The sequence below is a fragment of the Carassius gibelio genome, chromosome B10 (assembly GCF_023724105.1).
Source record: "Carassius gibelio isolate Cgi1373 ecotype wild population from Czech Republic chromosome B10, carGib1.2-hapl.c, whole genome shotgun sequence".
NCBI classification, from domain to species: Eukaryota; Metazoa; Chordata; class Actinopteri; order Cypriniformes; family Cyprinidae; genus Carassius; species Carassius gibelio.
The window spans coordinates 5102245-5127450 of NC_068405.1; the positions used below are offsets into that span (position 1 = coordinate 5102245).

Consider the following 25206-nt stretch of genomic DNA (forward strand, 5'->3'; position numbering starts at 1 on the left):
TCCTTTTTTGATAAACAACAACACTTGACCCTCGAACACTAGCACTCTCTATTCTTTGACTGGTTTCATTTCTTAGACTAGCGTTCCCTGTTCCTTTCTATTCGATCTACTTGCTTTCTTTTTATTTATTATAAATAAACCCTTGCTATTTGTACTGTGTTAGGCTAAACTGAGACTTGTCATGTATTATTAGACATATTACTGATGTTTGGTTGGTTTTGATTCCTTCTGTTGTCCTCATTTGCATGAGTCTGTTAGATGTACCTGTAGAAATCATGAGACTTCCACTTGGCTCTACACAGAGGGCAGATTAATGGGTCGTGATTTCTCCGGCACTCCTCGGCCCCTAAAAAACGAACAGGACACAAGAGATGCTCACACAACTGTCAGAGGATATAGGGCTAGAAATGGGTCAGGGATGAGCATTCAACAAACAACTAGTCACTTCAAATCATCTTCTGTGTGCAGTGCTCCAGTTATTACATGTAATCAGACTTTTGTGGGGATTATGAGAGTTTTCTGCAATATTTAGCCTATTTATTGCATTAAGCTCTATTTAGGTGAGACTAGTTTTCTCAGAAGTCAGTCAAATTTGTTTCACAGATGTACATTGTGTACAGGGTATATTCACAAAGGACCAATGTTTGTATTCCATCTTTAGCATTTTTCTTTATTTATAGGTCTGTATAAACCTGCATCTTTGTGTTGTGCTGTTTTTCAGTGTTTTTAAACTGGCATGAGGTGGACAGTCAATGCTAGTTCCTGTGATGAATCAACATTTAACACCAGGTGATGTGGGATAATCTGAAATATGAGCACTGATATTTTTCCTGCTACTTACATATAGACATGCAGTGATGGTGGAGTTTGTTTCTGCAGCCCTCCTCACACACCGTCAGGCTTTCTTCATCTAGCATGTCCAACAGACAGATGGGGCACATCTGCTCCTCCTCATCCTTCATGCTGCTCACAGGAGTAGACACACATGCACAGCTTTTTAAAAAAAAAAAGTTACTAAGACACAAGGAATCTATTCATGAGGAATCCACTTTTTTTCTAGTTAATAGGGCTCTGGAGCGGCACAGACCTGCTTTCGTTGCTGGATGGAGAGGCGCTGGAGGTACATGTGGTGTGAGAGTTGGACATGCGGGACACAAACTTCTGGATGGTGCTGCGTGAGGGGGCTTTGATGCGCGAGCTGCGGCGACTGTGGTACTTCTGAAACAAGCTCTCCACCTGACAGAGATCAGATCATCAGTGTGTGCTGAGCTTGAGCGATGGCACAGAGCTCGTCGTGATGTGTCTCCTCACCTCAAAGTTCTTCAGGGTCTTCCTCCACAGAAGAGGGTCTGACGGCTCCAGCTGAAACACTCGGAGCATGACGAAGAGCACGTGGATGCAGAACGTCCCTCGGCCACAGCTACACGTCTGCTCAACATAACAGACACCATATTATGATGAAAAAATACTAATTATAGTAGTGACAATTATGACAAAGAATAAATACTGTAATATATTAGTCATGCAAACAGGAAACAGAGAAGTTGTATTTACATTTTTTTTTACAAATACCATTTTTTCTTCACAAATACTGTTTGTTTTAAAGGAATAAGGAGCCTCATTTGTTTTCTATTCTGTATGTATTAAAACACTAGAATACATACAGGGTTTCTGTAATTTATTACCTCTTTTAGTGAATTCAAGTCAAAACTTAAAACTTATTTAAATCAACACGATCACTAATTTACATGTGTTTTTGTCCATTTTGCTTCCAATTTTTTGTGTCTTTACTACATAATCTGTGTTATATGCAACTGCATTATTTGCAACTGAATTGGCCAAATGGCCAACGAAATATTGCCTTGTTATCAATATTTGTTACTTTGGTGTACCATGTTCAGCGTCCTTGAGCTCGGGAAAGCCGCTATATAAATGAAACATATTATTATTATTAAAGGGGTCATATGACATTCCTAAAAGGAACCCTATTTTGTGTATTTGGTGTGATGCAATTGTGCAAATGTTTATGTGGTTTAATGTGGGATTTTTTTTATACTACTTTATATTATAGGTAAGGAAAACTTAAAAAAATAGCTGGTATTTTTCCTAGGCAAACCAGTTTCAGAACGATAATAATACAGAGAAACGCAGGAACAGAAACGTTTAAATATTTTTTGTACGAGTGTCTTCTAACAGTATAAAGTAATTTCAGCTTTATTTGCCAAAAGTCATGTCAGGGAGCTGTTTTAGCGTACCTGTGGACCAATGAACACCCGGAATTTGTTGTCCGGACTGTCTCCGCCAATCAAGAAGGAGTTCGGTCCGATCTGCTGCAGCAGGTAGAGGCGGGCTCTCATGACCTTGTTGACCCTGCGGTTGGTCTCCTCTGGACTATATGGGGAAAAGCCATCAGGCGAAGGAGCTCTCCGAGGGGGCGTCACCCTCCCGCTCTGTAAACACACATTCAAATACACATCAGCTCCATAGCAAAACAGATTTTGAAACTTTTAAGACCACCGAACTTGAAACTTGAACTGAATCTTGCTGGTTGAGTCAATCGTCTTTTGTAGAGATGCATTATGATGCAATTTTTTTGGGCTGAACCAAACCTGTGGAATCCCGGTCACATGATATTTTCAAAACATGCATCCTTACAAAAAAAGTAAATTAAAATTCAAACTAGATGAAATGTGAATTGAAGACATCTCAAGACTCACAGGCACCGGAGAGGCTCTCCGCCTGCGCAGACCAGGAGAATCAGGCTTCCCAGCGGTCTTAGTGGAGGAGGAGGAGGAGGAGGAAGGTCCAGGCGAAGGGCTGCGCTGACCTCTGCTCTGAGAGGAAGATGAGCTGTGACTGTTGCTTCCCGCCTCAGTGCCGTCTGCTCTCAGAGGAATGGGCTTCACTACCTGAGATACAATAACACAAGAAAACACGGAGAAAAATCCCATAAAAATAAAAGCCAAACCATTTCCATCTTGCTTTCGGTGTCTTTATTTGCCTTTTTATTTTGTCTTGTCGTTAAGTGTCATAACGGGACACTGATTTGGACACTGATCAATAACAGCTCTGTTAACAGACAGATGCCAAAGCCTTCTTATTAATGTTTTGCATTACTATAAATGATTATTTCCAGTGAGAAACCATCCCAGTCTAACTGCAGTGGAGCGTTAATGCAGACAGTGTGAAAGTCTGTCAACAGTCGATTGTTCTGATGGTTATGTAAGGAAGTCATGCTGATCTCAGGAGGAGCCGTTCCACTTCACAACTTCTCACTTCCTGTTTCTTAGTCCAAACATTTTTCTACTATTTTTGGTAACAGGACTTGTGATTAACTGATTTAATCATTAGCAGTTGTTAACTAGTTAATTAAGCCAGTGATTTAATTGTTAACCGCAGTATTGTATAAAATCAGTAATGCCATTTGAACAAGATGGAAGAGAATCATGACGGTTCGGATTAGAGAAAAATGGGGGGGGAATAACCTGACACCACAGTTTCAATTACACTGGTAACTGAAGCTATTTAATTGGTCAGTTAAAATAATACAATAAAACTTTAATTATAAAATTTACTTAAAAAAAAAAGAAATTTCAAATGGCATCCCTAAAATCTGAAAATTTGAGGAGAGAACTTTTTTTTTTTTTTTTTACTACCTTTATAATAAGCATTAGCTAAACACAAACTAACAAATACAATAAAATGTAATAAAATTATTGTTCAGTGTTAATGTAAGTTTATACAATTCAATTTTAATTGCATGTTCATGTTAACAGACATACACAGACTTTACTTTCAATTTAAAAACGATTAGTAAATGTCGAAATAACATTAAGATTAAAAAATACTGCAGCGGCAGAGTACAAGTTAATATAGTTATCTAATGTTAACAAATGAAACACCATATACTCTCTAACTATTATAACTTTCGTGACTGTTTGACACACAGTTGTCACAGTGTTTCTGAGAAAAACTAAACCTTGAGATGAACAGAAAAAGGACGGAGTCATGATATAATGTCCCGTACCATCGGGCCTCTCCTGCTCCGTCTCTCCAGCCACTCGCTCTTCCAGGTGGGCATACAGGTGGCCTTGAGCTTCTCTCGGATCAAACGCTCCTCTGGCCGGTCCTCCATCTTCTGCAGTCCTCGCAGAGTCTCCTTGCTCTCCATGTCTCGACTGCAACCAGAAGAAAGTTAATAAGCATGTGTGTGTCTGCCAACTTACTTGTGCTGTATTCACACAGATATTTTCCTACAATCTGCACAGAGGTGTAATAGTGGGCGAAGGATTTTGACAGATTTTTCCTTGGTTACCGCTGTAAACAAAGCAGTACTGCATTTATGAACTTTAATGTGTATTATACAGAGGCAAAATGAAATTAAAAAATTCCATCTAAACACAGCAAGTTCCCCTCAGACAAGTTTAGCAGCTCAACTGCTTTGAATAATCACATATTTGAACTGATTTTCAATCGGCTCACAGTTACTCATTACATTCCAACTTTAGACATTATTAGTTTAAGGTCTTTGTTCAATAATTAAGCTGTTTAGACAGGGTCCTGTGACTTGGCACTGTAAACATAAAAGTCCCAAACATTACACTTAGCTGACGCAGAATGCTGAAAATTAAAAATTCCAAAGTTCATCCATTGAACACTGTGCAGATTCTGTGTCAAAAAAATTGTATTAATTGAAATGTATTACATTAATTACTAGTTAAAATGAAATTAAGGCAAACTAACAGCCCTATCCTCAGCAGTGAACTCACTGATTTAACAGCCACTTTCATCCAAAGTGACTTACGAACGAGAAACAACACAAGCAATCTATCAAATGCAAAGCGGTCTCATCCCTGAATAAGTTACTCTTAGGAGAGTTTTTCTGCAGTGAACGGAGGAAATACTGCACAGTAAGAACTGCGTGATCTTTCTGAAAGAACTTACCCGTCATGTACCAATTCACATAAGATCAAAATCACAACCGAGGGTCTCATTAAGCATCATTAAAGTGAATGGTGGAAAAGCCCCTGAACCACCCAACAGAGACAGAGATAGAGAGAGACAGAACAAAAACAGGGCTGAGAAAGACATGCAAAGAGAGAGAGAGAGAGAGAGAGAGAGAGAGTCTAAGCACCCATTTGGCGCGGTGTATCCACATGTGGCAGCAGGATGAGGAGCGAGAGGTGGGCCGCTGTGGGTCTCCATCTTTACCGAGCAGCAGGATCACTGGTGTCCCATCGGCTCTTTCAGCTTCCTCAGTGAGCAGCAGTGAGCGCTGTATAACAATAACAACCCTAGGACAGGAAAGCCAGACTTCCTGTGCTACCGCAGTCAAACCAAATGAGGAAGTGCAGTGACGTCTTAGCAACTGCAAAAACAGCAACTATTTTACAGAACCGTTATCTGCTGACCAAGAAACTGCTAACACTTCAAAAACTGTGGGGATTATCCAATGAACTGACATTAACTAAAAAAAATATTCAAGCATGATACTAAAACTACAAAAACAGCAACATTACCATGTTTTCTACACAGTTTGACGGTAAGGTTAGCTGTATTGATTATAGTTTGTGTCAATCATGAAAAAAGAAGAGCGATGGCTCCACCTGCTTCTGTGTTTATTGGACTGGGCAGCAGGTCTTGTAGGAAGAGGCACAGGCTGTTTTAAGTTGACATGCGTATTAAAAATACAGCCAACCATGGTTTCAAAACGGAAGGTCAAGCCAACGGGACAATAATAGCGGTGTGTTAAAGATAATTATGGTACTTTGCAAGAACAGGGTAGAGATGCTTTTGTGAGTTTTTTTATTTTTATGGGGTTGCCTTATGTTTTAAGGGTTTTTGTAACCAGACCCAACAAAAAGTTACAGATGTAAACCCACACACACACATCTGTAACAAATCAACCAAGTGAACTGATTAAATTTACACTGATAAAATGTAAGTAATCACTGTGAATAAACCACACTTGATATTATAATGAATAGTTTTAAATATAGCGATTAAACAGCCAAATCAATGCACAATTAACAAAGGCAGTGTATTCAAAACAAGGCCAGTGTCATCAACACTAATACAGTTATTAAAAAGATGTTTTTCCAAGCATAAAATAAACTAACTTTTAAATAAATGTCAGCAAATATTAAAATCACAGAAATGCATACCTTATTTTACTGCAGCCATAAAAATTTCAGGTTAAATAAAACATAATACAGTGGAGTAAATAAAAAAGATTGGAGATTGCAGCTTTTGTTTGAGGTTACATTATCAAACTGCAGGCAGTGTCAGGTTTTCCTGTGTACAGACAATTTTAGAGGTTAAACGATGTATCGGTTTGCAGATTAATCGGCACCAATAGTTGATTGCTGGAACTATCGGTTATCTGCAAAAACCCAAATTTAAAATATGGATTATAATTAATTAAAATATTTAGGTTTTTGTTCAGTATTCATTTTTAAAATTATCGGTTAATTAATCTGCATCGGTCATTGTGGTCCAACCTAGCTATCATTATCGGCAAAATCCAATTTTGGTCAATCACTAGATTTTTTGCATTGACAAATACTCTCACACTCCGTGCTCAGGATGAGAACAGTACGGCTTTAACGCGAATCAAACAGCAACACTGTATGCATGCAAGTAAACAACAGAACAGCTCGACTCCCACACTAGGAGAAAGCAGCTCTCACGAGCCCGAGCCAGCCACAACGAAACCGGAGAGCAGGAATTCACCATCTTTACTTTGAATGAGAAAGTCGGTGGTGGCCAACCCCTGCCTCTCGGATAACAGCTATCCCACAGTGCCATGGGGCAGGAACAAAGAGTCATTGTGGGCCAAGCAGGTGGGATGTGGAAGAGCCAGCGGCTGGGAATCCATTTCAGCCCTGCACGTAAGCCTAGACTGCAGGCCTGTAGCTGTGCACACCCTTTCTCATGGGCCACCGCGCTCTCAGCACTCGGGTTACCCTTAACACAATGACCACATCTCTGCTGGAGGGGCCGGACACTCAGACGCTAAAGAAAGACTCCAAACACGCACTCAACTAACCAGCGCTCGGCACAGGAACTAAACCAGCTATCAGAAACAAAGAACTAACCTTTCCAGCAAACACACAAAACACAAATAACTGGTAAACAATGAGAGCAGGAGTGTTGTGAAACATGGATAGCTTTGCTCATCACACAACATACAGAAAACCCTTCGACCAGATTTCAGCTCTGCACAGCCTGGACATTCGAAATCATGAGGTGCATCTCTGGATGCTTTATTTAAACAGCATTCAATGGCCGTTTCTCAACATGCGTTCTTAAGTGATGAAACGGCATGAAGATTGTTTCACCAAGTTTTGAATTTAAAATGAACAAACAGTAAACCAAAAATACTTTTCTTGCATAAACATGAAAACAATAACATGTCCAGATTTTAATGACATGACTGACACCAACAATAACATGTATGAAATGTTCAAATAAAGCTTTAAAAAAAAAGGTTGCATAAAATGGTAAAGCTCACATTTCAGACTTTAAATAAAGAAAAGGTTTACATCTAAATGAAAATTGAGTAATAAATGGTAATATACATTTATGTGCTCCATAAATAAATATATATACCTTATTTAAATTGTTTTAATTTGTGGAATTCACATAAGCTTGTTTTTCCATTTTCATTTTTTTACAGCAGGTCATGTGAATTTTTGGCCAGACAAGAACTGTACAGTTTCAATGCAAATGCAACTCCCTGTAAATCCACTCTCTGTCACTAGGTGGCACTTATGGAACAGTAGAATTAGAGGTGTTTCCCGTAACCTCCATGGACAAAGCAGCATTGCAATTAAGCACTCTACTTTATTAGGTATAACATGGTGTGAAGATGAAAACAAAATGCTATTCAATCTTTTCTGAAGACAGTCAGAATTTTCAAATTATTCATATATTAATTTGTATAATTCCATTAGCACTTCCAGCTTTCACAAACTAGGGCTGCAATTAACGATTATTTTGATAATCGATTAATCTGTTGATAATTTTATCGATTAATCGATTAACTGGCCGAGTAAAACCTCCGGTGGCTCATTACTGCCACACTTTGGTCACAGCATATTTAAAATATGCACGAAATGAGCCGCTTAAGGCAAATAAGTTATTTAGCAACTAATCGATGACTAAATTAGTTGACAACTATTTTGATAATCGATTATAATGAATTAAATCGATTAATTGTTTCAGCTCTAAAAAAAACAGACGTGAAACTGTTACTGAAAACTGTGCTTTATGTTGAACAGTTGTTATTTATAGTGCTGTGTTTGATACATTCACAGAGATTTGACGATACGAGTATCGATACAGCTCGCCATTTGAATACAAGAAAAATGTTTAAAATGGAGTAGAAAAATCCAAGGTTTCTAAAAAAAAATGAATAAAGCATAATATAAAGGCTACAACATTTAATCTGGCCGCAAAGGAATACATCCGGGGATGATATAAAGAGACATAATCCCCGAAACAGAAACAGTTCAATATAGTGAAATATCTGCTAAGTGTGTAACTTAGCTTTGTCAACCTGGCAACCATGTGAACCTGCTCTCACTCCACTGTGGATAAAGGCACTTGCTTTCTGAAAACACTGTTAAGCTTGCAGTTTAGCAATCTCCACTTTAAAAGAAAACACTACCGTTTTTCCATTTTCACTATGTTCTTCCCTCAATGTAGACTAGTTGATATGTACCTCTCCCATCTCAGTGCATGCACTTAATCGCTGTAGCGCGCGTCACCACTATAATAGCATTTAGCACCATTCATTCCTTAGGATCCAAACAGGGATAAATTTAGAAGCCACCAAACACTTCTATGTTTTCCTATTTAAAGACCGTTACATGAGTAGTAACACGACCAAGTATGGAGGCCCAAAATATGATTTCCTAAGCAGATAAAAATTATGACAATAATGCATGGCAGAAGAGCACCATTCGACCTTCGAAATCATCACTCCTGAAAACTCTCCCTCCTCCTCTAACCCCTTTAACTTCCGGCAATACAACCAACGTGAGGAGTTTTCAGGAGTGATGATATTATTGCTCCGAGGTCGAAGTGTTTTCCTGAATATCAGTAGCAATTGCAAGTGTGCTATTAATTGAATTCAACAGTGCAGAGCAAATCTGCATTGTTTCAATCCTGAATGAATCTGTTTTGGAACAAATCAAATGAGCCAATGATTCATTAAGATCTTGCTTCCTTTATAAACTGAATCAGTCGTTTTGAATGAATCCTTTGATCTGAATGATTCAATCAATCGGTGATTAAAACAAGGATTTGCTGACACCTACTGGCAGTATTAGTCTTTTTTTTTATCCATGAGAGGCAGGCCTAAGCAGCCAGGGTATTTACAAGATTCCCCCCATTTCAGGCCCCATAAGAAAAACAGCTGATAAAACGGTTCATTTAATAAAGCTCAATTTATTTTTAAATAAAAAAATTGACATATTTTGTAATCATTATTATTAGTTGATTTGGATAAAAGCGTCTGGTAAATGACTAAAGGTAAATGTAAAAGTTAGCTATGGGACATACTAAGGGAAATGAGGCCTACTTGACCAGACCATCCGTCCTGAATTATTATTATTATTTTTTTACAGTTCGATCATTGGTCACACCACTCCAAACATAGACAGGCAGCGAGAGGGAGCACAAACTGGCTGTTTTCTGGTCCTATGGTCAGCCATTGCTCAATGGCATCACATGCTGGGCCGACTGCAGGAAGCCTTGGATATTGGTTCAGTGGCAGTTTCTGAAACCACACACCACTGTCCTGCCAACAGCTGCAAAAAACTACTTTAAGGAACTGGGACAGGCATGAAGTACTAATGTCTACTGCTTTAGTGAAGTTAATCAGGTTTCCTTGGCTTTAAGCATGACGGGGGTGTGACAGAGAGTAAACATTGTCACGCTCATCCACCAGGTTCTGGCTGTAATGTGAACTAGCACATGAAACAAGCTGCTAACTGCTGCTGCCATAAGCCGTACCACGATATCACCACACTCAGTTACAGTCGAACTGGGTCACGCTGTAAAACTAGGAAGACTTTCAATCATGGGCTTACTGTACACCTGAGAGCCATTCAGGACAGAAAACCCCCCGGGGGGAACGTTCACAACATTAATGCTCTTCCATCATGTTATTTTATAAAAACCTGTGTATACACATACATATACACAATTCTCGGCTAAAAACAAAACCTACAAATCCCAGACACACATTTAGTTTGGAGTAGTGCTTATGCTTATTCTTCTGCTAGCCTTATTTCAATAACACCTGGACAACAACAACTGGAAATATTGTATAATATTTTTTTACAGTGTAAATATGCATGTGGTACTGACTGTAAATGAACTTGACTGATGCTGAAACAATATACCAACAATGAGGCTCAATCATAAAACTCATGAATGCATTTTTAATAGATATAACTGATAGATAAACGTATATTTTTCTACTGTACGTTATTCACATTTCTGCATGTGACGGATGCTTTTATTCAATGCAATTTCTATTTCTTCCAACTTATGAGAAGAGAGCTCATTTTCTTGGCATTGCTAGCGCCATCCTCTTCTGTTCGGTTGAAGTTAATGCTGCATGACCACGCTGTATGAAGCATGAGTGCACTTTATTAGCATGTATTTTCAGATGAACAGGTTTCTGTGTCAAGTGTTTAATGCCTTTCTAAAGTGCTCCTTTAAAGTATAATGACTGTGTGTTCAGAAGAGTGAAAATGTTTATAAAAGTTTTTAATGCATTTTATTGAAATGTTTGTATTTTAAATCTTACATCTAAGCTAATACTTTAGCATGTATTTTTCTTTCAGACTATTAAAATGTCCTGACAAATTGAAACATTGTTGGACATAATGAACCATTAAGTAAATCCTCAGTAAAAACGCCATCGTCCTCAGTCATCTCTTACTCCGTGTATGTGGTAAGTGAACTGTCATGTACTGTGATGCAACAGGCTATCGCTAGCAAGCGGCTAATCTTTTAGTGGCTTGCAGAACGCATTTGTTTCATTCATTGGGCACACCCCTAACCACGCACCACAACAGTTTTCTTCACTATAACAATGCTCTGATACGTCTACCTTTTGTAAAATTAGAGGCTAACATGCACAAGTCAAATAAACAGAAATGTCTAAGCAAACGTCTCCATCAGCCTCTGACCGTGTGGAAATGAGTAAACAGACAAGGTTTATGTATGAAGGCACCTCGTTAGGAAACCGCTTTCAGACTGGCTTCTAAAGCACCATAACATCATGACTAATGATCCATTTTACAACAAATTCAAGTGAGCTTCAGAGAAAACAAAGCAAATGCTCAAGGCTGGAACAGACTACACAACTTTCCCAGAATAGCAGTCTGGACAAGTCAAAGATTCTTGCTAAAGTCAGAGCTGACATTTCTCACACACACACAAATAGGTATGATTTTATTTACTATAGACTATGATTCTAAATCAATTTGAAAGATATCCAACATATTTTGAGCTGATTTTAGAAAACAGTGTATAACGTGCCTTATGACAGACTAAACAACTCATCTCGTGATGCAAACTGTAAAAGTCATGCCAGATGCATCAACCCACTCAAAACCACATCGAAACGCTCGTCTCATTATTTCACAACTTAGCATTACTGCCGTCATCTCCTGTACATCCATGTTTGTTTACATCAGTCATGCATCTCCATACATGTTTCTTTCTGAGTTTGTTGCATTTGTGAGGCCATTCTTAAAAAGTTACAGTTTGCAGTAACAGTATTTTTTTTTTTAAAGGGTCTGTAATTTTTTTTTTTTTTCAAGTTTCAATGTAAAAAAAAAAAAGGAACATTTGGGTGATGGTGACGACGTAGGTATGAACTTAAACAAATTAGCATATCGCGATGTCACTGACTGTGTTTTCAACACGTGCCTTCGGGCGCATCATTGCAAACCTCATTTTGATGCAGGTTATATAGAACACAAACAAATTAAAAGCAAAAAACATGTTAATTGCATGAAGAAAAAAAAAGAGGTACTGTTATACTGTTTTACTTGCATCCACTGCTAGGTGTCAATGCAACCTACAAATGAGAGACCATTTACTGTGCTTTCTTGGGTTGTCACTTTTGTGAAAAAAAATCCTGTGACAAGTGTTCATTGAATCGATTGTAAAATCAATTTTGCATGTCTAAATAAGTTTTATGCGAAAAATAACACCAAATATAGGTAAATCCACGGACAATAGGCAGGACGAATGTAAAGACCAATATTTCTGATGATTTATTGGCGTGAAGTTACGTCCACAATGACAAACAGGAGTGCAAGATTTTCGAAAAACAATAAGCAGAGTGGACTGCCATAATGCAAAACATTTACTGCAGGCTTCAACAGGGTTGTGTTCACGATTAGAAATGTCAACAACAAATTTAAAAAAATCGCATCGGCGATTCTAGGGCTGTCAAAAAAAAAAAAAAAATATATTGAATTTCAAACATTTGTCGAATTTAAAATAAAAATCTACATTCAAATGCAAAAACATTGCATTCAAATTTTAAGTGTGCATTAAGGAAACCGCCTCATGAGCCCTGGTACTTCACAGTCCGTGTTCCATTCCATCTCGCCGCACGCACAGCCGTGTCTACTGTACACAACTTTCAAAGGCAGGCGAGCTCGACACGCAGTAACTGCCGTCTAATCTTTCACCTCGTGTACGCGCACCGTCCGCGCGGTCACCAAAAATGCCTGCACGCGGATGATGAAAAGGACAATGCAGACAGTTTGCGGACGGCCGAAGTATACTTTATCTTTATCAGTGGCGCACGAGATGCGATGACGATGTATGTGGCATTGCATTATAAGGTTATGTTAGCCTATCCAGTTGAAGCCACTACAAAAAAAACAAAAAAACAAAACAAAAAAAAAAAAAGATAACATCAATGTGGAGAAGATGTTGTTTACATCAAAACTGAAACCAAGCCGTTCACACAGAACGCATATTTTGCGCATTCTCTAGAGGGACACCGTTGGACTCGCGGCTCGCACAAGAAAGCCCCATGTTTAGAAAGACATGTAAAATGAATGCATTTAATTTAATTTTCTAAAAATATCTCGAGACTTTATGTTGGGTTTTTGTTGCCCCATCCCTCATGTTTTTAAATGAAAAAAAATTATTCTGTGTGACAGGTTTTCCGCCCTTTTTATTTATTTAACAATGCATGAATACATGACGCTGTTTTGTTTATATTTCAAGCAATTTAATAATAATTGGTTCATAATTATTTTAAATATAATGTTTTTTTCATGGTCATGTATTCTAATGCTTGGAATAAACGTGCAGTGATATTTTGCTCGATGCGATCTTGAGGCCTCAGAAGAGAAGCAAAAAGCTTTTCTTCAACCCTAACTGAAATTATGCATTTTAAATTTTAATACAATCGTATTTAAGCAAAACATTAAATATGATGTTTGAATTTAGTTTTTCAGATATTTTGACAGCCCTGGGCAATTCTAGCCCGAATCTGTATCTGTATGCATGAGACTGTCTGAATACCGGCATAATTCACATTTCTGTTGTAAAAAGAGAAACATTGTGCCAAAGTATTATTTGCTGTTATGCGTGTGTCCGAAGTTGCAGTTGCTCTGTGACGCGTGTTCCAGAAAAACTGGACGCGCTCCAAAAAATATAAAATAACTTGTACGCACTCCGAGAGAAGGTCGTTAAAATCAATTTCTTATTTTCTTATTTTCGTTTTCGGTCCATGAACTGAGCCATCAGTTATATCAGTATCAATTACATTTCACTCTCAGAGAGAACAAAAATGAATAAATAAATAAAAATAAAAAGGTACAAACGCCATCACTGAAGTGGTACCTTTTCAAACAGTATGGACTCTAGGTATGAATAAAGTATGTACATTTAAGGTAATATGCACCCTTCAGGGGTAAATAAAGATGCACCTTTTGAATGGAATGGAACTGTCTTTGTGCATTGCGAATACATTTTAATTCATAAGACAGAAGCATCTTTCATGTTGGCAAGTTTTGCACTTAACATTGAATTAAGCAGCTTTCTCTCACTGAGAGAGAAGCTTTTCAACATGTGGGCTTATTTTCACTTAATTTGAACAGAAGCACTATTTCAACATTAGTGTTCTCAGATACCTATAAACTGACAAGTTCAAAATAATGTAAATATCTGTCACTTTCTCTCAATTTAATGCACTTTTCTGAATAAAAGTATTTAAAAAAATTAATCTTAACTTAACTGAGGTATGTATAGTAAGCACTATAAGAGGGAAAGAGACTGCATGAAATCCATCCGTGTGTTAAATGAGGCCTGGAACAAACAAACTGTGTGTGATTTAGCAAGAGAACATAAGGAAAAAACTAGGTTGGGTATCACACACAATACGCCATACATGTCACAGTATCACAATATCAGAGCTGTACTGTGACTGAAACTGCAGAAGAGGGTCCAGCACGTCCACATAATAGACAGGGTTTAGGGTTTCAGCTCGGAGTACAGCAAGTGCATCTAACTGTAGGATCACAGGTGCCAATAATCAAGCAATACGATGTTGAAGCTGACCTTCATTAGTAGAGGTCGACCGATATTATATTTGACAGCCGATGCAGATCTTGGAAAGCAGTGGGCCTAAAGCCGATAAGAAGCCGACATAATTGTATTATTATTATTATATAAGAAATGTGAAATTATTTGACAACGGATTAAAAAAGAAAATGTGTAAAAACAAACAAAAAAAGTATACTCTTTTTCACAAATAAATGAATATTTTATAAAAATATAATTAAAAAGAAAGTAAACAATGTAACCAACAGGGCACTCAGCATTCTGGGAAGTTTTTGTTCATTGGGAATCATATTTTTCAAATAAACTCAGGATAAACTCATTTTACATACAGCACACATAGAAAATGATATGAATATGACAGTGCAGCATAATTTGAAATCATGAGTTTAAAGTTTAAAGCATTCAATTCACACGGACTGAGCATCACACAGAGAACACGTGATCATGCTGGATACACACTTCACAAGATATCACAGCTGGATCAGAATACGTTTGCAAGGTTTGTTCAATCTAAGAAATCTAAAATAAAAATAAAACTAAAGCCAGAAAAATTTTAACTAAAAAAAACAGAATATGGAAAAATAAAAACAGAATTTCGAAGAATTAAAACTGATTTCACAGGGATCTATAGTTTGTGGTTTTGTTTTTCCTGATTATTTAATGAAGTCAATACAGCCCTGTTACTTTATTTTTATTTTTTTTACATAATGCACAGCATAGCCATAGTGTTCATAGTATAGCCTTCAGTTTGCACTTTGCTCTGGCATGAAACTGGAATGCAGAGAAATTCTTCCGAGCAGACCTCTTCACTCTACCCAACTGAAGCAGGACCCCCGCCGTCTCTCAGCAGGACTGGCCGACTAACCTCACTCCCACACACTGCTAAAGCTACACCACCACTACACCACCACATCCACGCTTCTGCAGTTCCTGACAGCTCCAGTGCATGTTCACAAACGTTTGATAGGCTGTGGACGTTGTTCCTCATCACATTCCTGCACTTCCATCACGAGAAAATAGTGTACCTCCCCTTCCACACACACACACACACACAGCTCTGATGTCAGGACGATTGAGCCGCTAGCTCTGAAGAGAGGCGCTGGAAGTGGAGTACAGGCCCTGTAGGGGACGGAGAACCCAGGACTCGTGGACCGAGCTGGAAACACAGGTGGAGCACGTACACAAACAGACTCCCAAACACACTGGACATGCTGTTTAAAGAAGCCATGCTTATAAGAGACAATTTTTTTTTTAAAAAGTCATTTTTGCATCAGTTAACGTAGCTGTAATAAACAAGACTATCACGATCCATTAAGAGAAAAACCAAGCAAGTTTTCTTCCAAGCAAATGTAAATAAATATCAGAAAGAAACTTCATGCTGAATCACTGACTTTGAGGTTAAATGAGACCCAGGCCCACAAAACCATATCTGATTAGAGATTTATACACTGTTTGAAAGCAGAATAAATAAGCTTTCCTTTGATGTTAGGTTCAGACAATGTTTGGCTGAGATACAACTATTATGAAAAATCTGGAATCTGAGAAAATGACCTTTAAAGTTGTCCAAATTAAGGTATTAGTAATGTATATTACTAACCAAAACTAAAATATATTTACTGTGGCAAATTTACAAAAAATCCTCATGGAACATGATCTAACATCCTAATGATTTTTTTAGCTCATTTTGACCTGTATTTTTGGCTACTGCATGCTTCTTATGACTGGTTTTGAGCTCCAGGGTCACCAATATTAAACATTGTCATGGGATATTTGAACATTTGAGTAGAGACCCTATGAATAACATTTCATAACATTTTGAGAACAGTGGCAACTGATTTGGTAGAACTGAGGTAGAATTAAACGACATTAATGAATAATATTACATGTCTCCTGAAATCTGACAGTAGCTGTACCTTGAGCTATGATCCAGGTGTACATTTATTTCCATTAACATTTGTTTAACATTTTTGTAAGGTAAAATGTAAACATTCTGAATTGAGTTTCAACTTATTAAAATTAACCACTGGTCTTCCATAGTGTCATACATGTGTAGATCATAACCACAGGTAAAAGCACACTACCAGGTAAACAGTAACTATATGATTTTATATGAATATCCCCACATTTCTGCCACAATACCAGGGAAACAGTCTAGAGTTACCCGAGTAAACACACGGTAAACTCTCCGGGTTTCGGTTTCAGTTAGTTGAGAATATCAGCATTGTTTCGTCTGGCATTAAAATAATGTAAAATCCCCAAAACACTGATGGTTTGTGTTGGACAAGTCAAATGCTAGTTACTGGATGATGTTTAATAACGGTCACATGATCGAGAGAACTCATTTGCTCGGAGATCACGCCGTGCTGTCTTTAACCCAAGCTGAAAATGGTGATGCAGTTCAAACGAGCAACGGGGTTTTTGTTCCACTTTTGGCCTGTTTGCAACACCAGCACCAGAGCAACCTCTAACAATATATAGTCACAACCTAGAGCCCTGATACTGCTGCGGAGGAGACATTCAGCTCACAAATAGCATCAGCTTCATTTGAATCAGATATTTTAAGAAATATCCAGATATATTTGGTGCGACCAAAGCTCACACAGAGAAACTCTGGCTTGCTTTTTCTGTCATATCAACTAATGGTAGTGCTCAAATTTCTGCATAAAAAATTTGATAAAAATTGAATAACATTTGGACTATAAATCCCATTCGATCCGTAAGTGATGCTTCACGTGTGCTGATCACATGATGACCTACATACTCCTGTGCGCTGGTTTCATATGAACACCAGCTCGAACACAAAACATGTTAAACATTTACTCCGTCCTCAGACTAAGCCCTATGGGTCAGTTTGAACTCAGATAAAAACGTAACTTTACAGTTAACATCGTTGTTAATAAATTATGTGTTAGTTAACGGTGCTGACAAAGCACAGGTTTCTTCAAAGGATATTACTGGATAAATAAAGTCTATATTTAACTGCGCTGCATACTCCAGAGCTCTTTCACACTGCTGGAGTGATTAAACACTTTCTAGGTCACACCGAGTCAAAACATTACTTCATGACTTATGACATTCTATTCATTTTTAGGATTTCACAGAAGAGCATTCAGTAACCAAATAAAGACTTGCTAGACTAGACCCATAACAAAGTAAACAAATTACTTGTTCGTGTAATCAACCAAAACAATAATTAAAAGGGAAAAGTTATTTAGGTCTTTAAAAAAGGATGCTACATCCGAAAATACATCTTTTTTTAGAACTAAAAGAACAAATCTTATACTTATATAACTTATACAAAACTTAGAATTTAGTCGAAAACTGTAAACTGATTTTTCCACAATTCCCTGCGGACCACATTTGAAAGTATTAGGTTTAAAGGTCCCCTTCTTCATGATTCCATGTTTTAAACTTTAGTTAGTGTGTAATCTTGTTGTTAGAGTATAAATAATATTTGTAAAATTCAAAAGCTCAAAGTTCAATGCCAAGCGAGATATTTGATTTAACAGAATTCGCCTACAAAAAAACGACCCGTTTGGACTACAGCCCTCCAGTTCCTGCAGTAATAATGTCACTAAAACAGTTTTTTTGACTAACCACCGCCCACATGAATTCACAAAAAGGGGACGTGGCCTTGTTGCGCTCCGACGGAGAAGGAGGAAGAGCTGTTTGTGTTTGTCGCCATGTCGTTGAAACGCTGTTTTTTTTTTATCTTGGAGTCCAATCATCTTTGTTTGGGCTTCCCAGGAACGCTGTACTTTGAGATTAATGGTTACAATTCATGTTTAACTCAGTTCCCGAAAATTATAATGCACATGTAAAACTATGTGAAGCTCATTTTGCTGAGGACAACTTTCTCAATCTCAATCAGTTTAACGCCGGATTTGCACAAAGATTATTCTTGAAAGATGGAGCAGTTCCCTCTTTTCTGGAGAAGGCGTTGTTTATGGACCACAACCAGTAAGTGTATTTTATTATTTAAGTTGGTGCGTTTAACTGTTTCTGTAACTTATTACACAAAGGGCAACGCTGTTTAGCTTTGTTAACTAGATGTTAGGGCTGTGCAAAAAAACAAATGCGGTTTTCATGCGCATCTCGTCAGTAAAAACGCTCCTCCTGTGACTATAAATACATCTCCAGCACGTGCGTTCTAGCCCAATCATGTTAGCAGGAGGACAGCCTGCTCTCAGCTGCTGTCCAATCACAACACAGGAACCGCTGGCCTAATCAGAACCCGTTACGTATTTCTGAAGGAGAGGCTTCATAGAACAAGGAAGTCATCAGCCCGTTTTTGTGACAGTGAAAACAGCGGTATACAGATAGGTGAATTGTGTGAAAAATACTGTGTTTTTTTTACACGCGAAACATGAACACATGTTTTATTGTACACTGTAAACACAATCAGAGCTTCAAAAAAAGTGCGTAAAACGGGACCTTTAAATGTGTTGTACATTTGGGTTTTGTGTTACATCTTCTGTTGTTTAATTAATGTTTATTGCATTATTCATAATATTTCATTTGTTGCAACAGTGAATTGAATATTAATAAAAAATATTCTACCTAATTTGTACAACTGCTGAATAGTAGACTCGGTAGTAAAGTTGTCTTGCAAGGTTAATTTGAAGTTAAATCACTAACGTATCTTAATAGTTCTCACTAAAACACATCAAAGCATATTTGAGCTTTTGAATGTATGCATCGTTTTTGGTCCAATTATGAAACTTTGGTACTATTTACAGTCTAAACCATCTGGGTTTTATTATATTTAAGTCATGATCTCATTTGATTATTTATATAGAAGAGACATAAAGGGTTATATTTCCCCGAGTAACCTCACATGCTCTTCTAATAAGGGAGTGTGGGCAGTGTCCAAAAGTAACTTTTTGACCCTTGTTGTGGGGTTGAGGTCAGGTTACATCGGCAGCCCATGTAGGAGTACCGAGGTTACTAGCTCACGGTGCTGGAAAGACCAACTTCCAGCACAGTCCATCTCCATTAAAAGAGTCTTTCCGACAGCATCCAGAGAAACTAACAAACACTGAAGAGGGAGGGGGAATAAAAGCGTCATTAAGTCAATCCGCTCCCCACCAAACAAGGAGAGAGACTCAGGAAAAGGGTCAATGAAGATTAAACCCAACCCCAAAAGAACAGAGTAAAACAAAATACAACAGCAGAACAATGTCCCAGGACAGCAGCCCAGAAGGACGCTGGGAGGAGGCCATGCTAACGTCAAACATACTGAACTTTACTTTAGCTACAGGGAGGCATGAGAGGCCAGAGGGATTGCGAGGTGGTCAAGGGACACTTGGCCATTTCCTATTTTGGCCCCAGAGCTGGGATCCTCCTCATTATGACAACAGCGCTGGTGTTTCACAATGCTTCTCTTTGTGTCGTCTCCTAAGCCCATGGATTCCGTGCTCGTCCGCAGCACCAATCAACTGACAGTCACTCCCAATTTACAGGGCGAATCAAGTTTCCCGCTGATGGTCCCCGGAGGCCAACGAGACGCTGGGAAAATCGATGGCCCTTTCCCATGCCGTTACAACACACAGTATGTCAACAGCCCTCATTGGACATGGTGGAGAGGACCGTGTACAATCAACACTCTCCAAAAGAGAAAGCCAGAGGACTAGGCATATGAGGGTATCAAATTGTCATGCTGCGATTAACTGTAAATGCTTTAAATCAAGGGAATTCATGATATTGAAATTTAGTGTTGTCAGAATACAGTATAACAGGTTTAATAACTTTTTCTTAAGACAAAAATAATTGCACATTTAAATGCAAAAAAATCAATACACAAGAATTTATAAAGTAAATTATTTCTCAGATTAAAGTGCACTGTAAAGACCAATAGGTAACACTTTACAATTAGTTAACCTCAGTTCAAGTTAATGAGTATTAACATTAACAATAAGCAATAAAAAAAAAAAAATGTTCATGTTGGTTTGAGTTAATTAAACAACACAGTTGCAACTTTTGATTTTAACATGTAATTTTCGTAATAAAATATCCAAAAACTACTTGCACACTGTTATATATTTTATCCAGTTGTGGATTTTTTTTATTCCAAAAGTTCCCAAGGATTTGTAAATCCAGAGATATTCCTATTTTAAATAACTCGTTCCTGGTCATTGCCGCCGATCAACAATGCAATATCCCCAGTGTCCACTTGTAGAAACTATGTCAACACACAGACACAAAAGCTGCTGTACAGTTAAACTAAATCTATTATGGCTGTCGCGAATAAATGAAATCAAATGTGTTGACGGCAGCATTTAATTAAGTTCTGCTCAGTGTTGCGCCATCATTTTTTATGCATTTTACAGTGTTGCACATTATAACCAATCAGAAACGAGTCAGTTGAGCTTATGAATGCAATGGCCAATCATAGGCGTTCAGATGAGTTTTTGTTCAGTGCACCTCGCCTTTGTTATGGTTTTGAAAATGCGATCTCCAGTGGTGAAAAGTCACATTGTACCTTTAAGTGTAAATATTTAAGTATTTGGCACACTGATGAGCACCATTGCAAATCCACAAATCTGAATGGCTGTGTCATTTAAATAAGTTTCAGAAACAGAAAGTAGCATAGCTGTTTTATTTATGGGGTTTCGGGGGTAACGGCTGCATTTCTGCTGTTGTTTTAGTGCCATCTGCTGTCAGAGCTTGAGTGTGCACATAATTATTTACAGTATCTTGAAGTTCTCATGATAACAATATCATGCATGACCATTACTGTGATATATCGCATAACTGAATACCAACAAGTCTAACTCAAACAACGTCCAAAACTTCTGAATATGAACAGAGAGTTACCGAACATGGTTTAAGACATTTCCTTTGTTTTCAGCGCTTGTTTGCTCATACCGTGGGTGAGTTCGAGGGCATCTCGCCGAGGCCTGCCACATGACCTGTTGTTTTAACCAGTAATCTGGGTCTTATTAGTCACGCTCCCATGTGTTTACTTTTCACATGTAATCTCCAGCTTGCCTCGTCCTGCTGTTAACTAAACAAAACCTGAGAGGAGGGGGACCCCGTGCCTGCGGACAGGGCCTAATGGGTATGGAAATATCCGGGCCTTTGTGTCCGGCGTCCAGGCGTGATCATTCAACTAACCCTGGGCTTTAAACATGCAGTTCCTGGTGGCCATGGAGAGGCCTCTGCTCGTCAGACAAAACATGTTAAAACACTCCACAGGGACAATACAAGCCACAGAGACACAGCACCACATCACTGTGCTGGAAATTGCATAAAAATGTAAAAATCTGTCTGGAGTGCAGAGGAAAGGTAATCATACCTTCAAACTCACAAGAGGAGAAACGGGTGACATTAAGGTGCACCATAGGTGAAATATAAACCTTGAAGGGGGTTCTGGTGGCATCCCCCCCCGAAGAAAATATTTAAGCGTTTGAAGTGTGGTGCAATCTGAAAACAAAATAAAGAGTAAAAAAAAAAAAAAAAAAAAAAAACTTATACCACAAAATTTTTGGACAATGTAACTCTGTTGACATCGGTGTTCATAATTCTCTTAGGGAGCAGTGGAGTAATTTATTTGTGCTAATTTTTATGTTTTTAAACATTAGAGTGCGCATACTATCAACAATATATAAAATAAAGTATACGGGACGCCTACGTTTACGTCACTATATTACAATCTAATCATATATATCCTAATCTAATCATGACAAACTATATTGTTGGAAAGGTCTACGACTCCCAAACAGATATTTTACCAATCTTTTTTGTTAAAAATGATGTAGGAAAAGTAATAAATTAATTTATGGCAAGAGTGCACCTCAGAAACGTACATCATAACAGGAGTTCTGACCTTCAGCTATACCTTCATTCTGGCGACTATTTTAGTCTGGTAAACTAAAAGCACTTTTAGTAAACTAAAATATTTACTAGTCAATGGCGAGGGTGTAGAGGGTTGCTAGTCAAATGTATCTACACCTTGATTCAAGTAACTTTATTCTTTATTAACCCTTTAGTTAAGAAAACTATTCCAAGTGCAGCACACATGAAGTTGTCAACAGACTGTAAATGTTAAACAAATGACTTGTTAAAGGTCTTTGCAGAAAAGACGCATGAACTAAAACTACATCTTGTACAAACTTGTCTTATACATATATAATCAGAAATAATGCAAGGAAAATGCTTAAAAAACAAACAAACAAACAAAAACATTTAAAAGTCAAGGTAATTCAAATTCAAAATGACTGCAGCTTTCAGTCGGTCACCATGATGCAATTATTATCATTATAAAATATTTTATAGTGATATGGATGAAACCGTGGCTGTTACATGCTGTCAAATGTGTACGCTTTAAGCTCAACGGCTCGGGACAAACAGTGATATAAAAGAAAAAAAAAAAAAAAAATCTGTCTTCCTGTTTCAGATGAAACAACATCAACAGATAGAACAACGCTGTGCATTTCAAAGCACTTCAGTGGACCTTAAAATACACGGCTGCAGTTTCTGAGTATTGTAATTAATTGAGAAGTTCTTTATTATTGTGCAAGACGTGTAAAGAGCACTGCCTCTGTTCTGTCCCTTTTTATACTTAGATATAAACGTTTCCTCAAACAGAGCCCTAGCATTAGGTGTGAACAGACAGAAATGTACGTGCTGGTACAGAAAACACTTCAAGAATGCTACATTTATCCTCTTTAAGTGAAGCGTAAGACTGCAATAAACAAAATTTTAAGAAGTGTCACATCTCACACTCAGCGAGCGTTTAGGACGCCACATACACCCTAGATCTTTATTTTAGCCTGCTGCGGACTCCCACGAGAGGCTATATTTGTCACAATAAAGCTCCAGAGGACCTCACAAGTCTTTGGGAGTCTTCTTACAAGCATGAGCTCGTCGAGTGGACATTTCCAACAGGAAGAATGGCAGTCAAGAGTGTGTTTGAGAGCGCCAGCTCAGCACTGAAGTCATTCTGGCCCCAGATGTTGGTCGGTAGCTAATTTGAGGGCAGCCCTGGAAAGGTCAGTTTTAGAGACCTGACAGGCCATCATTTACAGAGACAAGCCAATGAATCACACGCTCTTTATAGGACACGAACGAAACATTAGACTCTTCACAAAACCAAAACACGCAGCATAATTACACAAAATGTATAATGTTCCTGAACATTCAGTGTTTCACAAAATAATAACAGTATCTTCTCCAGCATTGGACCAGCCATCTATGCTTAATGAGAGTGGTCAAAGCCCCGCCACATTCGCTGGAAATGCAAACAAATTAATTACGATTCTGTGGGCTGGGAACACCCAATGCAAGCACAGGAAGAGTGTCAAGCACACAGGAAACTCCAGACCCCAGCACGGACACAGAGGACAGCGCTGGAGAACCACGCCGCTGTTTCACAATATCAAGCTCCGATTGCAGATCTGCTGACAAATATTAAGCAATTCAGTCCACATTCACAAATGACTACTGGAATAAATCACATCTAATAATTCTGCTAAAAAAACACAAATAAAAACAAGGTCTTTGGAAATCATCTAGATATGGAAGAAAGTTTGCTACAACAAATGTAAACAAAAATCACAAGGGCCTATTAAAATGTTTCACTTCCTGCATTTTCTCTGATCCAGTTTGTTCAAACGCTTCCGTTTACACTTTGCCACATAAATGTTTCTGCGAAACAAATATAAATCCGTGTTTCAACTCCCACGCTATTTGCAAATTCAACAGAGTTGAGTAGCAGACTGAGTCTCAAACTACCTCCTGAAGAGGTCTGTGCGATCACACTGCAATCTGCATTTCAAAACACCATCCAGTCAAAGAAACTTCATGAAGTGGCCAAGCGTAAGCAGATCCAAAGTCACACTGCTTTCAGGTTTTCTCTGTGAGCTTATCTGTCAAGCCATAATTAAACTTTGTATAACATGGACCCTCAATGTTATTTTTTTTTCATGTTTCAATATGTTCACCTGCCCCACTGAGACAATGCCAGACAGGCTGATTCCCACCAAACTCCTAAACACTGTGACTCTGTGGCATCAAAACATTACGGTGTGTGTTTGAGAATCCCAACCAGCCAGACACAGCAGTACCAGTTTAACAAATTGTTAGTTTGGAGCAGAAGAATTCAATTAGCCATTAAAATAAAAGACTGGCAGAGTGTTTGGGAAACCAGTTCGAAAACAACCATTATTATATTATATTCTGGTGCTGACAGTGGTGTATAACTTCCACACTTTCTCACGTTTAACATTAAAGAACAGCTCAAGGAGATGCACTGATCCCTCTATGAAAACATTTTCAGCGGATGAGTTGTCCTGCTGTTACTCAAGCCGGAGAACATCTGTTTCAACAGCAGTGTGAGAAACAAGCTCTCATCAGGACTGTGTCACCTGTAACAGTGACTCCAGGACACATGAACACACAATGACTGATGCTCCTGTTCTCACCTGAGGGGAACAGCGCTGTGTGAATAAGCTCAGTGACGTAAAACATTGGTTTGGAGACACTGTGAATCCCTATGTGGCTCAGAAACACCCAAGAGATGATAAAACTGGAAAAACAACCAGACTGATTAAAGGTAACACCATGTGACTAACCATACCCTAAAACACGTTT

The 25206-nt window shown here is 38.2% G+C and overlaps 1 protein-coding gene across 4 annotated transcripts in view; it reads right to left on the bottom strand.

The window, feature by feature from the left end:
- The window catches only part of map3k1 (mitogen-activated protein kinase kinase kinase 1, E3 ubiquitin protein ligase), a 42049-nt gene that overhangs the window by 14896 nt on the left and 1947 nt on the right, over window positions 1–25206 (bottom strand). For 2 of the 4 annotated variants that reach the window (XM_052566679.1, XM_052566680.1), the window contains exons 2-8: window positions 4028–4178; window positions 2718–2909; window positions 2256–2450; window positions 1312–1428; window positions 1088–1236; window positions 842–963; window positions 265–346 (exon numbers count right to left, since the gene is read on the bottom strand). In XM_052566679.1, the coding sequence (XP_052422639.1) occupies window positions 265–346; window positions 842–963; window positions 1088–1236; window positions 1312–1428; window positions 2256–2450; window positions 2718–2909; window positions 4028–4178 (1008 nt within the window). Of the gene's footprint in view, window positions 1–264; window positions 347–841; window positions 964–1087; window positions 1237–1311; window positions 1429–2255; window positions 2451–2717; window positions 2910–4027; window positions 4179–4944; window positions 5090–5134; window positions 5302–25206 lie in introns of those variants that run through there. The other 2 variants (XM_052566681.1, XM_052566682.1) reach the window with 2 other exon arrangements.